The 17,481-nt window shown below is 37.4% G+C and overlaps 1 protein-coding gene across 3 annotated transcripts in view; it reads left to right on the top strand.

Moving 5' to 3' along the window:
- Window positions 1–17,481, top strand: part of LOC149797430 (uncharacterized) — a 42,478-nt gene that overhangs the window by 11,854 nt on the left and 13,143 nt on the right. For all 3 annotated transcript variants that reach the window (XM_089962224.1, XM_089962223.1, XM_089962222.1), the window contains one exon: window positions 15,925–16,168. In XM_089962224.1, the coding sequence (XP_089818350.1) occupies window positions 15,925–16,168 (244 nt within the window). The remainder of the gene's footprint in view (window positions 1–15,924; window positions 16,169–17,481) is intronic.

Here is a 17,481-nt window from a genome sequence, read left to right on the forward strand (position 1 = left end):
AGCTTAATAAATTTATATTCTGCTGGTAGTGTATAACTATCATCGAATTTACGTTGTCGTAATGATTTAAAATCACAAATAATTTTTCAGGATTAAGATCATCTGATATTTTATACCGTCATGTTATAAATTTTTTAATGCAGAAATAATAGCATTGATATTTTCAACGTTAGTTATATTATATTATATTATATTATATTATATTATATAATATATATATATATATATATATATATATATATATATATATATATATATATATATATATAAATTGTATTCCTCAACCAAGACGATATAATAATATTATATAGTATAGTGCAAACACAACCTCTAGAATACTAAATAAATATTTCACTTACCTGTGTTCACTCCCGAATATACTTCAAGACTGAATGGGAGAGAGATTCTGGCTGTCAATTGTAGTCTACGCAGAAGTTTCCAGAAAATCACGTGATTGAGTTCTAGAAACAAATTTAGGTCCAAAAATCCGTCTATACATCAAACTTAGGTCCAAAAATCAGTATATGCAAGAAATTACGTCCAAAAATCAGTCTGGAATTCAAATAGGTTTAGAAAATCATGTGATTTGTTTGGAAAATGCCGCGAAGACTATAAAAGACCGGCAGAATCTCTTTCTACCAGTCATTCTGGAAGTGTATTAGGGATTGAACAGAAGTAAGTGAAATATTTTCTTGAATTGTGTTGTGTTAATTTCCACGCAGACATTTAAATTATAGTATATAATTAGTTTACGAAGACAAATAAATAATCGCGCTATTTAGTCGCGCAGTAACAAGCGAGAGAACTACTTTGTTACCCTACCGGAGAGAGCTTGGCTTGACAGAGTTATTTCAACAATAATGAATTTGTTTTTGGGGGGACTCAGCTTCTTTATATCTGCTTGCACCGTAAACGACGGGTCAACGCGTATTTGTATTTACGTGATTGATGTCTACCAACTGTAATAGTATCGTGTGGTACAAATAAAATATCTGCTTGATGAACGTCATTAGGAGTGCTGACATCAAAATATGTATGCTGAATTTGTTTAGGTGGTGGTAGTTTAATTTGCTATATTGCCTTTCGTGCTAACCAATTTTCAGCAACATAACGTGTAACATTTGCTGCATCAGCAAGTTTACTAATCGCTGCTCTCCCTTTCCAATAACCTTTTGGGCTATAATAAATCGATTCCATTATTTTATAATAATCGGTTGATTAATTGCCGCCTCCTAATACTAATTTACCTTTCATCGCAGACCTTACCAACCAATTAGCTAATGATTCTCTGAAAGATTTATTTTTTATGGAATTTATGGAGTGAATCAAGTTCACATCTGCAATGTGTCATTGTTGTAAATCCTTATTTTTATAAGCTACATCATGAACCTCACGTGACATACTTGATCAATCGCGATTATTGGATATTCTCCAGGTCTTGGTTGATCTCGCTCAAGTCGAATATCAAGTCGGGTTCCAGGACCACAATAATTACATCCTGGCAGATGTTTTTCTCCTGGGTATTTAGCCCATAGAGTTCCTGGTAATTTTCCTAATGAAGCAGCGATATCACCACAAGTCTTCATACGAGACGAAATAAATTTATATTTTGTCTACCACATTTCATACATATACCTTTAAGTGCACGCTTTTTATTTTTTGTTATTATTGTTTTTAATCCACTGGTGGGGGTGGATGCTCTACATAGAACACAATACAGATCAATAATATTTATTTTTTTTGTACAACATGGATGTCATTGATTTCTAAACGACAACAAGAACTAGTATCATCTGAAAGCATCATCCAGTGCTACCAAATTCTATCAGAGCAATTATCATAGGTCCATCTGGGTCTGGTAAGACGCATTTATTACTTAATTTGATAGTGAGATGGCTCAAATGGGATAAATTATATTTATTTGCACCATCTGTAGATGATCTTTGATGATATTATTAATTTTATCATCGATATTGATGAAGCTCTATCTGTAGATGGACCCGGAGTGGCCGAGTGGTCTAAAGCGCTCACCGTTCCGGATCACTGCCATCTCACTCCTGTCTGCGAAAGTTCGAGTCCAAGGCTCGGCTAACGTGGGTACGTGGGAAAGCCTCCCAGTAGCTTCTCGTGGGTCGGTGGTTCTTCCCTGGGTTTTCCAGGGTTCTTCCTCCACCAGATATACTGGCCGCCATGTATAGCTTATCTTGTGCTGAAACATGGCGTTAAACCCTAGAACAGCAACAAATCTATCTGTAGATGACCTCGATGGATTTATTTATAATCTCGTAGATTATGATGATATAATGCTGGACAAACAATCAAATCCAGCTCGGATATTTTCTCGAGGCAGACATAAAAACGCGGATGTGATCTATGTTACTCAGCGATATATTCAAATATACAAAGTGATCAGAGATAAATGTAATATATTAGTTGTGTTTAATGGAGTCGATACACATACTCTGCTAAATATTCATCAGACTTGGTGTAGTGGGGATATGGACATGATTAGGTTCAAAAACTTTTTTTCAAAAACACAATCTACCCCACACGGATTTATCGCGATAAATTTACATGATACTCGATCGCGATATCATATAGATCTTGATAAAATATTTATTTGAGAGACTGATATAATAATGGTTTAATTACTCACACAATACAGCAGCAGACCACAAACAAGTGTCACGGTGGGTAAACAAAAATACACACAAATGTTTAAAAAAGAAACGAAAAAGATAAAGTAACAAAATGAACTAACCCAGTTAGAGAAACTCTCGGTCAGTTAGAGTCCTCGGTTTGACTTTATTGACTTTTTATTTTCATTTTTCGTAGAAAGCTTTTTTCTTTCAAAAACGGACCTTCCAGCAAGCGGTCTGTTCACCCTCTCTGCGACTTTGTCTATTCTTTTATGAGGTATACGAACTGACGCGCAACACCGCGGAAGTGGAACAACGCGCACAATGGTAGAAATTCTTCGAAAACATTTCTATGCCAAGCAAAGCAAAAAGCAAAACCGAGATAAACAAACACTCTAGAACATTTGATGTTTTCCAATACAAAAAAATGCTAAGTCTGACCGTGTTCGACATGGTGCAATACTCCGGGAGAGATCATTTGGGTAAATTTGGGCCGAAAGCTACCTGATGGAAATTCTGTACAAGTTTGCAAATAAATGTTAAAATGATCCCAGAGAGAATAAGCCTGTTTATTTAAAAAATCATTATTTACGATTTCGAATTACCATAACAAAAGATGAATCAACCTATCTGCATTGCTTAATCATCCATATACCACCCTACGCACATGAGGAAATAAAACGAAGGCAACAAGAAAGAAAAAAGCACCGATTACATAACGTTTTTTATATATAGAAAGTTTAATGGCATTGAGATGTTATCAGTCTAAAGGCATATGGATTGGAAAACGTGAATATCGCAAACCATATTTTCTCCGGTTGAAGCGGCAACTATAAATCAGCTCACATAATCCTCTCAAGAACGTGGAATAAAGATACCTAGAGGTGCAAGAATAACCGATATATATGCATTATTTGGACTCACGTATGAATAGCGTCAGACCTAGAGACAGCTTCGTGAAACAGTAGCACAGTTACATATTAATATTCTTCCACAGGCTAATCAAGCTGATATTGCACTCACAGTCTCTGATGATAAGACTGTCCTCGAAGCATAACAACACGTGAGTGATACGGCGCTTCTAGCCCAGATTCAATGTGGACATGAATCTCAAGGTGGTATTTACCAGATCATTTGACCAAAGGATGTGGTACCTGTGGTACAGGCATGCCAAGACCATCATTGGTGAAATTTACAAAGTTATGCAAAGATCCTTGAAAGTTTGAAAGTTATGCCAGAGGAGGTTCAGGATGGTTTCTTTACAGATGCTTGGAGGTTCAGCTTTATATTTTCCCGTTCAAACATTGCCGCGGATCAAGTTAAATTCCAACGCGAGCATGTATTCCACGGCGAGCAGTGACGAACGTAACAATTAACGACAACAAATGTTTCGAATGGGAAATCTTATCCGCTCTACATCCTACGTGCGATTATACAATCTGTCTTTAAAATACTGACATGACATGGATAAACCAAGTTTGTTAATATAGGTTTCCTTGAGTAAGTTACAGGCTTTGGCAAGTTTGAACGACTCAACAATGATATCGCTGTTAATGTTTACTTGAAGCATCGACCTTTAGCTGATTCGATTATCCACACATTTGTGCAGGTTGTTAAATATTGATTTCTTTTTAGTGTATGGTTCAGAATGGCGATATCATTAAGTGCGTATAAAAGCTTTTTCCCCGAATGGTGTGCTGGCACGAGAAGTACGAAGGGAGAAAATCTCCATATAGACGTTAAAAACACGTATCGATCACGCAACAGATGCTTGATAACCATGTCTTTTAATGTGTAGGAGTCAGCAAAAAACCGCAACGCACAGTCATGCCATAGCATAATAAGAACGTTTTGAAATTTACCACAACGCAACGAAAGATAAAAGTACCATATATTATTTACTCAGACTTTGAATGTCTGAACATGTCCGTGAACAAAACAGAGGTTCAATCAATTAAAAAAGAAGTTGCTTAACAAGTCCCATGCGGATTTTGCCATACCATTTGTTTGACGTGATAGATCGAAATTGTCACCAATGTTGTACAGTAGCCAGGACTCGGTTGAGATGTTTATTAAATCGCTTAAAGCTAGAACACATTTTATTCGTTAAACGTTTTGCACAAACACTCATTGTTGGATCTGTAAAGGAACTATAAATTCCACCAATGAAAAAATACATAACGTCTCGGCTGCATCAGCTATAGTTCATTGACTCGTTGCAGTCTCAATTCCAGCGTGGACAATCTCGTTCATAACCTTATGATGGGCAGCTTTACGATTGCTCGTGGATATGCTGATTAACCAGAACAATTTGGTTGCTCAACTGCAAAAGAGTGTGCTTGTAAGAGCATATAAACGACTAAGGCATGTATGCTAAATCTCAGTTGTCACCGAGTGACGCCTTCCATTCGTCTTTGTCTCATAAAGGCATCTAAAAAACCACTTACACACAAGTACAATAATAACGGCGACGATGGATACATTTTTGAATTTCGCCTTACGTATACAAACAAGTTACACATCACCCACAATGATTATCAGCTGGCTCTGGAAGCTTTGTTTGGTACTTCGCGAATGTCCGCCAACCTATCAGTGTGAAATAATGATTCCGAACGCAAGTTTACAGAATGACTCAAGCTCGCACCGAACCAGCATAAGAAGCTTAATTACGTACTCCACGTGCGCATTTTACAGTTGTATCAATGACTCGAAATGTGAAGGTCAGTCCGGATTCTCTTCTGCAGGTCCTCTGTGGTTTTCGGGACTTAGAGCAAGACAAACTCAACAGGCTGATTGTAGACCCGGCATTCGAATCTCGGAAGATCTTCTACGGTACACTCATTACCGTCAATATCAGTATAAGATCAAAACTAAAACTAGAAAAGCCAATCTATTTTGTTGCGTCAGTACTGGACTTGTCCAAGTTTCTTATATACGAGTTTTATTGAGACTTGATCAATCCGCGGTAAGCTACATTGTTGACATGCTATACACCGATATGGATTCGTTGCTGATGAATATTATAGCCGATCACATTTACGTTTTGCATGGGCAAGGCATCTCAAGTAAATGAGTTTCACACCAGTGAGGACTCGAAAGATAACCGCTCTTTGTCAACGATAACAGGACGGTTGTTGGAAATTCAAAGACGAGTGCGTGGACAAGTCCAAGAAAGATCACGTGAGACTGCACCACAAAATGTACTTGATTATAATAGGAACTAGTGGCTCTAATAGATTCAAAAGGCAAAAGGAATCCCTCACGTGGTAGTGCAAGTTATGCTTGGCATAACATGCATAAGCAGGGCAAATTTGCGCATTCGGAAACTCTTAAAGAAATTAAAGAAACGTAGTGCGGGTGAGTATCATTGCACCAAGATAAGTTTGTCCCAATACCAAGTGATGGATTATCCATAATTCAGTCACTACTTACGCGTACGGGCACGAGCGTATCCCAAAATAAATATATGCGGTAGTTCTGCATTAGCGGGAAAGACGTGTAAAATGCCATACTAGAAGGCTTTGCCTCTTTACTTGGAGTGCACTAGACTTTGCGCGAAAACCAATGGTTCAGCGCCAGATGGTAGAGTTTTTATTGCCCCGGAATGTCAATCCGCCATTTATTGACAGATTCGCGCCGGGATAGTAGCACGACGTTGTCCGCTTTCAAACTTCCCAGGTTTTTATAGATACCGTACGAAATTATTTCCAATTGGTCTAAAGTGAGCGTTATGAACACGTTTATGTGTAATGATTACTCTTATCTGCCGATTCACGACAGTTATTCACAGCCCGATCGCACGTGTCAACGCTGTTGTGACCGACCGAATCCACGTCTCTCATTTGCGAGAACTACCATGAATCAAAACGTCTTGCTCGCGCAAAGGTCCAAATAATCGTTTCGCAAGTGTATCGTTAAAACATTCCATAGGCTTAATTACGATTTATGTTGACATGTCCACAATGAACCGTCACATGAAGTTTTGTCAACAAATCAGAAACGGCTCTGATAATTGTTTGGACGGGTCCACCTGCAGACGTCTCCGCCATATTAGCGGTTCGCGTGTATATCTGCGTTTGAATGAGTCTGTGACTCTTATTGAATCCGTAGATGTCAGCGTCTTGGATTTTTGGTATCTTCTGGCGACAGCTACGTCGTTTATTGCATCTTTGCATGTACGTTTCCGTACAGAATCATATGGGTAAACCAAAAAGTTCAGCATCATAAACTTCGTTGGAAGTCCTCAGATCAAACCACACAAGGGAAATTTTACCAGGTGCGGATAGGTAAATCTGCCACTATACTTGGTTCGCCAACCACGCTTAAGCGACCCTTGGGTTACTTTTGACTCGATCGCTAACTCCCTGTGTAACGTTTTTCAGCTTTTCAACGGCAGCTTCCTTTAGACCCGGGGACAGTGGTATATGAGGTCACGCTCTGCTATGAAGTCATGATTGTTCTATGAGTGTTTCACCTCCAGCGAATAACGCGCTAGTGACCACCAAACGCTTGGTCTTCATAGCCCCATCCATGGTTCTTTCTTCGGGTGTAGGATTAACTGCATTAGTCATGGATGACAAACCATGTCTTGATGTGTTCAAGGATTTCACGGAAACCCTTTCATCGTCGAGGACATTTTCGTCGTCGTTGACCACTGTGTTCTTTTTCGCGATTGATGAAGTCTCCGTCGTTGACGACCTTGATCTGGAGTAAAATGATCTTGTCGTGTAAGTCGATGTGATGCTTGTTCAGTATGACAACATTTTGCAATGGCCAGCTTAAAACAGAGGCGTGATCTATGTTGCACAGCGAAACATACACATGCCTAAAGTCATCCGGGACAACTGCAACATGTTGATGATATTTCGTGAAGTTGGCCCTTAGTAGACGTCATAGTAGCGACTCCAGCATCCCAGCTGGGAGTTGCCAGAGTAAAAGACAATGCCGTTTTGCGTTGCTTACGAGTGTAATAGCACGTTAGGAAAAGCCTGTGGACAGCATTTTTTTTTCTTTTCCAAAAGATAAAGACATAAATAAAGTATGGATATATTATTACAAGCGAGTCGATTGCAAAACAACACCATTACAGCACTCTGTGCTCATTACGTTTCTCAAAGGACTGTTACGAGAGTTATCCTGAAAAATTGGCAGCACTAGGATACGCAAATGCTAGGCCTAGATTAAACGTTGGCCCTGTTCTAGACATACCGCTGCATATTTTAAATGCTGTGAAAAGTGTTAAACGTGTGAGTTACGAAAATATGCAGAAGGCCAAGTAAGTGACCACAAAATGCAACAATCAGTTCACAGTTAGATCTACACTAGCAGTGCTAAAATGATCTGATAGCCTGACACTCTGGGCCCCTCTGATTTTAGTGAGGTGCCCGTCGGGCTTGTCGAAACAAAACTTGTTTGCCTGAGGAAACTTTGATTGCACTGATAAAACGAGTAAATGTATTTTCAAGATGTTGACATACATGCCTTAACAAGGCAGAATCTAAATCAAATCACCACTGTCCTAGGTGAAATTGAGATCTGATTTTAATCAAACGGAAGTTTTGCTAAAAATAAGATTCTAAACCTGTCGTGTTTCAAGAAAACACAATTTTCAGTAATCTTAAAAAATTTACAAATTAAAAACAAAACCTTTCAGTATATGCCTGTTACATGTAGTATGTATAAACTGTAATCTGTAATGATTGGAATTAATATAAAACTACCCATTGGGCAGTTTAAATAGCAGCGATTAAAATAAAAGAGGTCATGTATAAAATCAAAGTTTCACATTAACTGGCTGACAATAAAAATTGGGGGGAGGCGACTATTGACCCCACCCCCTTGCCCCAATGTGCGAGCGCCCATTGGACGCACCTTTTCTCCCTGTGATACACCTTATTATTCCCCCAGGACAAGCCCCATTTTTCATATTCTAGTCAGTTGTAGCTAAACTGCAAAATAGCTAAAGTTTTGATTTAAGTACACAAGCAATAAACCCAGTGTGACTGATTAACAGTTAATCCTTATCCTTGCATTTATGTATTTTGAATTACACAGTGGTGGTTGAAATTTCAATACCATATGGCGAGAATCCCTATCTCACACGTTGTATGTAACTGTTTGTGATGAAAGTTCTATTTCATATGGCGAGTATTTAGATTTCATCGGTTGAATTTCGCAGCAACGATAATCAGCCTCCTTATTAAAAAAAAATAACGCGGTCCGTTCACGAGAGCGACGTCTACCGAAGAAATTCATAGTAATTCTCGACATGTAAATGGTAACTTTCAAACTGAAAATGCATGAAATGTAATGGCGTCTCATAATTGTATACACGAATGATGTATCTTAATACTCGATATTATTTTGAATTGTTAAGGTGGACATTGTGTAATGTTACTTTTAACACCAACACATCATTTCACCATATAAAGATAACAGTTCTCACAAGCACAATAACATGTAAGTAATTCAACAGGTACAATCTAAAAACTCAACATACGAAATGGAACTTTCAGCACAATCAATATGACTCAACATGTTAAATTGAAACTCTCGACTTACGACATTAACATTTCAACAACTGCCGTGTAATTCAGAATATATAATCTAAAAAACTCGACATTGGACATCGAATTTTCAACCAGCGCTGTGTAATTCAACAGATGAAATCTAAATACTCAACATATGAAACGGAACTTTCAACATAAACTCGTTACACAAATGCGTAAATTAGGAATTTTCAACTTATGGCATTGAAATTTCAACCATCGACGCGTAATTCAAACGACACAATCTAAAACCTTGACATAGGAAAACTAACTTTCAACCACTACTGTTTAATTCAACAGATACATCTCAAATCTCGACCTAGAAAATGGAACTTTAAGGACAAGCATTTCTGATACAACAAGTGAAATTGGAATTCTGGACATATGGCAGCAAATTTTCAACGGCAGCATTCTGATTGGCCAGTTTTTGTCCGCTACGGCGCCTCATACGATGCCCTATTTTGTTGTATATTTACCATGCCTAGGACTTCATTTTAACAGTTCAAGTCCGCAGTACTGTTGTAGTGGTTTAAAAAATTTTAAATTTACGCGAATAATGTTTAATCTTAACATTCTTTTTACTGAAAAAAAACTGTCGTGTGATATTAATTATTTCGTCAATTAGATATTCACAAATGATAAAATAGAATATGACATCCGTGGATTGCATACGTTATATCTATTTATGTATGGTTTTTTTTTTCTTCTGAGAAACGAACATTGACAGACATAATGTAATAATTGGGTTTTCTGTGCAAAATTGGGAGGTATGACGAGATCGGGAGGAAGGTGTGGAAATACCCCCAAAATCGGGTTGTTTTCCTCCCTGCGTGAGAGTTGACAGGTATGTACTGTCCGGGCTTGTGGAATTTCAGTCAGGGCTAGTGGTTTATTTAAGTCACCAGCCCGGGGCCTGTGCCTAAAATTATTTTTTATTTGAGCACTGACCAATACAGTACATGAACTATTTATAATAGACATGTATATACTGTCAGATTTGTCAAATGTAGCCTGCATGTAAAATATACTGTAATTGAATCCTAAGAAGGAAGCTTCTTAATGTTTAAATTAATTACTTATGATTTCTGCTTTGCAGATTTATTTGTGGGGAGGCGGTGTGTGTGTGTGTGTGTGTGTGTGTGTGTGAAAAACTAATGCATAATTTACGACCGATGAAAACCGTTCTCAATGCCTTTTAGACTTACAAGAATAGTACTAACAGCTTCCTCGCCTGGCGCTCAGCATTACGATGTTAGTGTTAGGACTGGTCGGCCTGGTTAATGTGACTGGGTGGGACATCGTGCTACATGTCTACGACATGATGCCCCAGTGCTAGACATCACTATAAACTGCCACACTGCAGACATCGTAGTGATATGACTGAACAAGTGTTAAAGCTACGTTAAAAATCCAAATCACACACACACACACACACACACTGCCTTTTACACCTCCCCAGAAAATGGATTTTGTTTCACACTCAAGTCGATCCCCGTTCTAGTCTCTTCGCCCAGACTTTAGTATTATCTCCCAGTGTTTCAGTGTTGGATGTATATTTTCAAGATGTTAGTCCTTAGGTGTGTGTGTGTGTGTGTGTGTGTGTGTGTGTGTGTGTTGGGAGTAGGTAATGCATATGTCATTTACATATAATACGATTGAACCTCGTCCTTCTTAAATTAATTTATTGCATTGTGGTAACTTTTAAATTTTTACGTTGGGCACCATCACTTAATACTTATCAGATTTTTGCACAGCACACAGTGTATAAGTATATATTTTAAAATTACTTTGCTTTTTTTAAACTCCAAAATATGAAATATGAGCATCTTCTTACTGTTGTACTTTTCTGCTGTCAGGTCTTAAACACATTGTTAACACATAATTCAACATATATTGTTATGAGCATATCTCGGAAGCAGATTCTGGTCTTCTCCTGTTTGTCTAGCTCGCCATGTTTCTGTTTGTATTCGAGAACTGGTTAGTATTGCGTCACGGGACCACGTGATCTGTCGTCTCATCAAAACTCTATAAAACTCGGCAATTTATGGAATCGTGGTATCTTCCGCGCAATATAATCACTGCCCGCCCACGAGATTTAATTTATAAACATTACAGTCAAATTCAAATTTGTAAAGAATTACGTACATAAAAGGAAATGTTTTATTTCTGGTCTTCTTTAAGGAAGTTGTAAATGTCACAGAAGAAACTATTGGCCGGTTGCCAGAGCAGATGAGTAAATTCCAAGAAGACATTGGAGACATTGGAGAAATCGGAGAGAGCATTGGAGTAATCACAAAAGGAACTCTTGTACTCGACGACGACATCAGAGCGGCACTTTAAAATATGTTTCACCAAATCCACTTTAGCAATTTTTCATGAACGAGACAGCCAGTGGATTTTTTAAAATCATGTAGAAGCCTCTTTCAACACACCACTCAACGGGTGCGAGCTCGTGTTAAAAATACCAGCGAAGTCACATGAATTAGTCATGGACGAAATATGGCCTAAACGGGTATTTATGGACATTACTCGATATCCTCATACCTCTCGCGAACCATGGGAAGATTATATTAAAAATACTTAATACATGCCAAGATGGAGACTTTGACTTGTTATGTATACTTGATTTAATTATATCTGATTTAATATATATATATATATATATATATATATATATATATATATATATATATATATATATATATATATATATATATATATATATATATATATATATATTTCAATTTCATTGTTTGTCAGTTTTAAAAAAATATTTTTCATTGCATGATATTGTAATGTGTAAATTTATTCACTAGAGATGATACCTTTTTTTCAGAAAATAGTTTGACCTTGACTGTTAGTTTATAAACACCAGAATTTGTAGCAACCTTCGTAAACAAGTTCTATTTTATTTTAAAATGATTGGTTTTCGTCAGAGTCAAACTGGGTAAACGTGATCTGTAACAAGTACTTGCTTCTATAACCTTCCAGAAGATGATCACGTGACCCCTTGTTTACGTTTTTGAAAGACCAAATAACCCATGTTTTGGAGATTAATCGCAGTAGAAGCTGGGTTGTTAAACCCTTAGTTGTGTGTTGTGCTGTTTTGAGTTATTTCAAATTACAAAGATTCAAAAGGATTAATTCTGTTATTTTTCTGGAAAATTCGTGTGCTCATGTAATATTGTGGAACAATAATTTTTTTTTTATATAAAACTTTATTCGGCTATCAGAAGCCGGAGTGATAATTCTCGTTTCTACAAGGAACTTTTGACTTCAACACTACATATTGCAACATACATCATCGTCTTCCATCTTGGATCCTTCGTCGGGATTCGAACGTGAAATCAGTAGAACATTTTGTTATAGGACTACTAAATAAAATTCTCGGATTATTTTAGGATTATTTTTGGATTTGATTCTATAAAACCGTAAGTTCATATTTTTTCTCATTTTTACAGAATTTTTCCAGGGAAATAAATTATTGTATTTTTCCAAAGCTTGTTGTTTTCACTCTTTCTTGTATTATTGTTTATTCGAGCCTAAATTAGTGATATGAGAGTCTTAGACAATGCAATATGTGAAGATTTTATGCAGTAAGTACATGATTGAAAACGAAAACCCAGGCGTCAAGCACTTCCATGCAAATCTGAACCCTGACGATTATACGAGCCTGAATCAATACCATCATCCGAACTTGAAGTCGAACCCAACTATGTTCGCTTGCAAAGAAAATACCTGGAACTAGCTGTAGATGCTCCAAAAGGCTTTCACACAAAGAAAATAGCTTAAAGAATATCAGACAGAAAATGTTTTGCCTGTACCCAAATACAAAAGTCCACCTGAATCACCGTACCAACAATCTCAAAAGGTGCCAACACAAACCAAACCTACGGGCAAATGTTAATTTTTAATTCGAACACCTTCTCCAGTATCTAACAAACCAACATTTGCAATTGCGACAATTCCAGCATTTGAATAACCGCGCCCAAAGAAACAAGGAAAAAGGATTGATGAACCGTATGACGCATACATCATTGCGGATAGGCAAAAAACATTCGTGAGTCAGTTTGCAACTGTAACAACACGCTAGAAGTCATCAATGAGGCTGCATTGATATGCTAGCGGTTGCTTACGGAGACTTTTCGCGCGTTAATATATGAACTCATCAGTGGTCGATACATTACCGATGATTAATTCTGAATCGCTTTTTGTTCGCGAATTCATTCCCACGATGCAGCGTGTCCTTGCAAATACAACCCGAATGTTATCTCGTCAATGAAAGCAGCATTTCATGTGGTTCTCTCTACTCCGATTACCGCCGGGAAGTCCCACATACTCAGATCGTACTTGCATCGTTGTGCAATTATTACAGTTGGCCTAATATCCGATCGTGGCCGATTGGAGGTCTCGACGAGAATAACTCGTTTATGTTTTCAGCAAAGGTCTGTCGAGAACATACCTGGAAAGTTATTAGGCTTTCCACGGGTGCATGAAACATTGCTTTAATCCCTTTAGAGTTCCTATGAAGGATTTCGTTGCAGACAAGCAAAGACTTTAAAATGTCCATACTTTAATATGAGGCCACACTCAGCGGTTCCATCTCAATTGAATCTTCACAGTATGAGGTTAGCTTCGCAGTGTTATCGCTGAGAACATGTTTTGGTTGGCCCAAAGATTGTAATGTGATTCCCACATACAAATAAATCTTATACTTAGGATACAATGTCGTGCCAGACATTGTTACCACAGTGCAGTTTAATCTAATATATAACGCCATCTATCGTTGACTCAGCAAAGAAGAAAAGGGTCTCGACTGCTTTCAGCAATGACGAACTTTTCCGCGTTACACTTCTTGGACGAAAACGATCGTTAGAGGCACAAAAGTATGGGCGTAATCAGCATGGTTCTACACACAAGGGTTTTCACTAATGAGCGAATCAAACAATTTCTCCTTGAATCTGGCTTTGACAGCCAATGTATTTCTTACTTCCGAGGACCTCAAGAGAACAGTGGAAACTTCACTTGGGGGCTAACGCGAGTTACAGTCACACACGCACGCGTGTAAACAAAAAATCCCCCGTGGGGAAGAGTCATAAGGATATAGAATTGTTTGTGAACAGGATCTGTGATGTGCCGGCCAACCTCAAACCGCTATTATGATACTACACAAATGAAACGATGCATGGAGCTTAATACTGCAATCATATTTGTCAAGGGAGCGTGGTAGCGGGTTAAATACCCACCCCAAGCCTGCCCCTGGAAAGACATTTACCTAAATTTTATTAGGAATTTATAGCTAATAATTTTTTTTGTCGTTACAACCAACCATCAGAAGCAAACATACAAAGATGTTATACAGATCAAGATGTCCAAATAAGCTTTACTTCGCATCCTTAAATTTGCACTGAATGGAAATAAACATCACTAACAACATTACATATTGCATTTAAATAAGCTGTGCTGAACCGGCATGTGTGAAAAGACACGAGGAGATTTTGCAAATTTGACATTGTACTATGCCTGGACAGCGCAGCTACTGTATACCTTTTTTTGATAATTTGGTAGTAGTAGTCCTAAGCAAACATTTACACTAACACGTTTCTTGCAAATTACAAATTAAAAAATGTATCCCCTGTCAAAGAGCAAACAATATTTTAAAGGGTTTATTACACTCGGCCATTGTTGGTTGGGTGTGACTATCGGAGAGCTATGAATCTAGATGTCTTATTTAAAAATCCAATTCCAGATCCACGGTAAGAAGAATAAAGAAGAAAAACCATTGGTTCATAAAATTCCATCTGGCCTCGGGTAATATGACATCATTGGTTGCACTAAATCTGTATGACTTCGGTTAATGAAAGAGTTGGTTCTTATAAACCCGCTTAGTTTCAGGTAAAGACAAAAGCATTAGTTTTATAAATCCGTCTGTCTTCAGGTAAGAATTGGAACATTTTTCTTTAAAATCAATGTCGGTGACTAAAAGGTGCGGTAGGTAAAGATAAGATGCCCCTACAGATATCTTTAAAAAATATATACCACTAACCAAGAAAGAACTTCTCGTTTAATATCAATATATTTCATGTTAACCCCATGCTATATATGCCATATCGCAACTTTATAATGTTGAAAACCTTCCGGGGACACCTTCTAGGACATAGGTGAAACGATTTTTTTTGCTCTAGGTTTCATCATGTAAAGCATTATTGCGAATGAAGATTGTATAGAGTTATCGGCCGCACAATGCGCATTTTATTTAAGAGATTCACGAAAGTTCGTATTGAGAAAAAGTATTGGTATCTGATTGAAGACGAAAAGAGACCTATTAAGCAAAATGTATAATATTTGTAAAGCTATTTCAAATGACTGATGCACATTACTACAGTGCATCGAGAACTTGCACGAACAATGCAAAATTAAAGGAGGGGGACGCAGAGGGAATGCATCCCCTCCCGTCATATCCCCCAGCTCGGTTACCATGGATAAAATTAGATGCGTTTAAGTAAACAACATATAGGTCTAAACCGTTAATGCTTAACCTAATATAGCTATAACAATGATACACATATAAAGGACATAGCCGGGGTGATTTTGTTGATCGACAATACGCCACCACCACCACCCCACCCCCCGGCCAAATATTGTGTGACCGGGCACCAAAGCCTTAATCCACCCTTGTGCATGACAATTAAACAATATTTTTTTTAAAATAAACGTTTTTGCTTTTCATTTCTCAGAATCAATCCGGTGATAAACAAGTATGAAGCATCTCTTCTCCTGTTACTTGGCTTTAGTGGCTTCTCTGTTGTCGTTGCTGTTGGTTACAAACTGATCAGGAAGCATGTGTACCGTGATTCACGCAACTTTGACACAGTTTTCGATGCCGGGGGTCGCGTCACAATCAGTCTTACGGCCGTTACACTAACGTCACAGTTGCTATGGCCGGCCGATTTTCTACAAAGTTCAACAATGATCAGCAAGGTAATAAGAGATATACCTTTATACTTTTTTTGTTTTGTTCATAAATAAATGATCGTTTTAATTAGAAGACTTTTGTCTTGGATGTAAAATGAGATTTCTTAAATAGTTCTTATACAGCTCAATGTATTCCTTACTGTCATCGGTGGCTTCTTGCAAACAGTAGTGAGAAAAGAAAAATATGTTCTTAGCCCAGGATATTTATGCAGTATGTTGTATTAATACTTGCAATGTCACATGGACTGTTGCTGACGTTCTATCTTAGGACGGGACCCAAGAATTTGGAGAGCTTCTATCCATCGTATTATGACACCCCGTTTGAATAGTACGATGGTCGATAGCAGCCGCCAGATTTACAATGCGTAGAGACTCAGATTTGTTTATGGCGGTCTACAAACTAAACATACAGCTAAAATCGTAGAATGCCCTCACCGTGCCCTTACAAAACATAAATTTGATGCATGCGCATGTGACTTCATAATTTGTGTCTTTTTGTGTGGATTTCAGTCTATTATTTGAATTTAAAAAAGGTATTTTTGTTTCCTGCCACAAATTAACATGTCAACTTGTTTTATGAACAGATTATGACCACGTTTATACTCTGACCAGTCGCAAATTTGCTCGGCCTCAAAGAAAGATGGAGCTGCATTTTTTTTTAAATTTTGAAGGATGTGCATTTTAAGAGCAAAAGAATGGTTAATAATTTTAGGAACTCTAGCATAACAAACAACTGAACTATTGAAAAGAGAGTTTTCTACACCTTGCTTTTTATTCTTGAATCTCTCATGACTGGACACTTGGGGAACAATCATATTGTAGCAGCTAGTGCACATTAAACTAAAAAATTAAAAAAGATAGAACGTTTGATATTGGTCTTCATATTTATACTAACCTAAATTAAGAGATTAAATCTCAAATGGGTAATTATTTAATGTTAAATTCATGGAAATCTGTGAATATTTTCCAGCTTTTACTAGCCAAGGCTCGAAAAAGCTGGAGATTATTCAAAATGGTTTCATAAATTCTTGCCCATTTGAGACTGGATATATTCAAATGTACTGAAAATAGAACAAGGCATAGATACCACATATTCTACAATATAATAAATAATTTATCGTTGCTTGTTACGAAAAGCAAGAGTTATTTTATCCTATTATTTTAATCCAAACGAAGCCCTATGGGCACACTATCCACACATGGTTTTTCCATTTCAGTTGAATTATTTTTGAACGTCGCAGTGTGGACTTAATTAGACTTGATGCCTGAACAATATTTTCATCATTTCTTTCCGAGGCCTGTGATATATTATAGCTTGT

The sequence above is a fragment of the Sinohyriopsis cumingii genome, chromosome 6 (assembly GCF_028554795.1).
Source record: "Sinohyriopsis cumingii isolate HCF-2022 chromosome 6, ASM2855479v2, whole genome shotgun sequence".
NCBI classification, from domain to species: Eukaryota; Metazoa; Mollusca; class Bivalvia; order Unionida; family Unionidae; genus Sinohyriopsis; species Sinohyriopsis cumingii.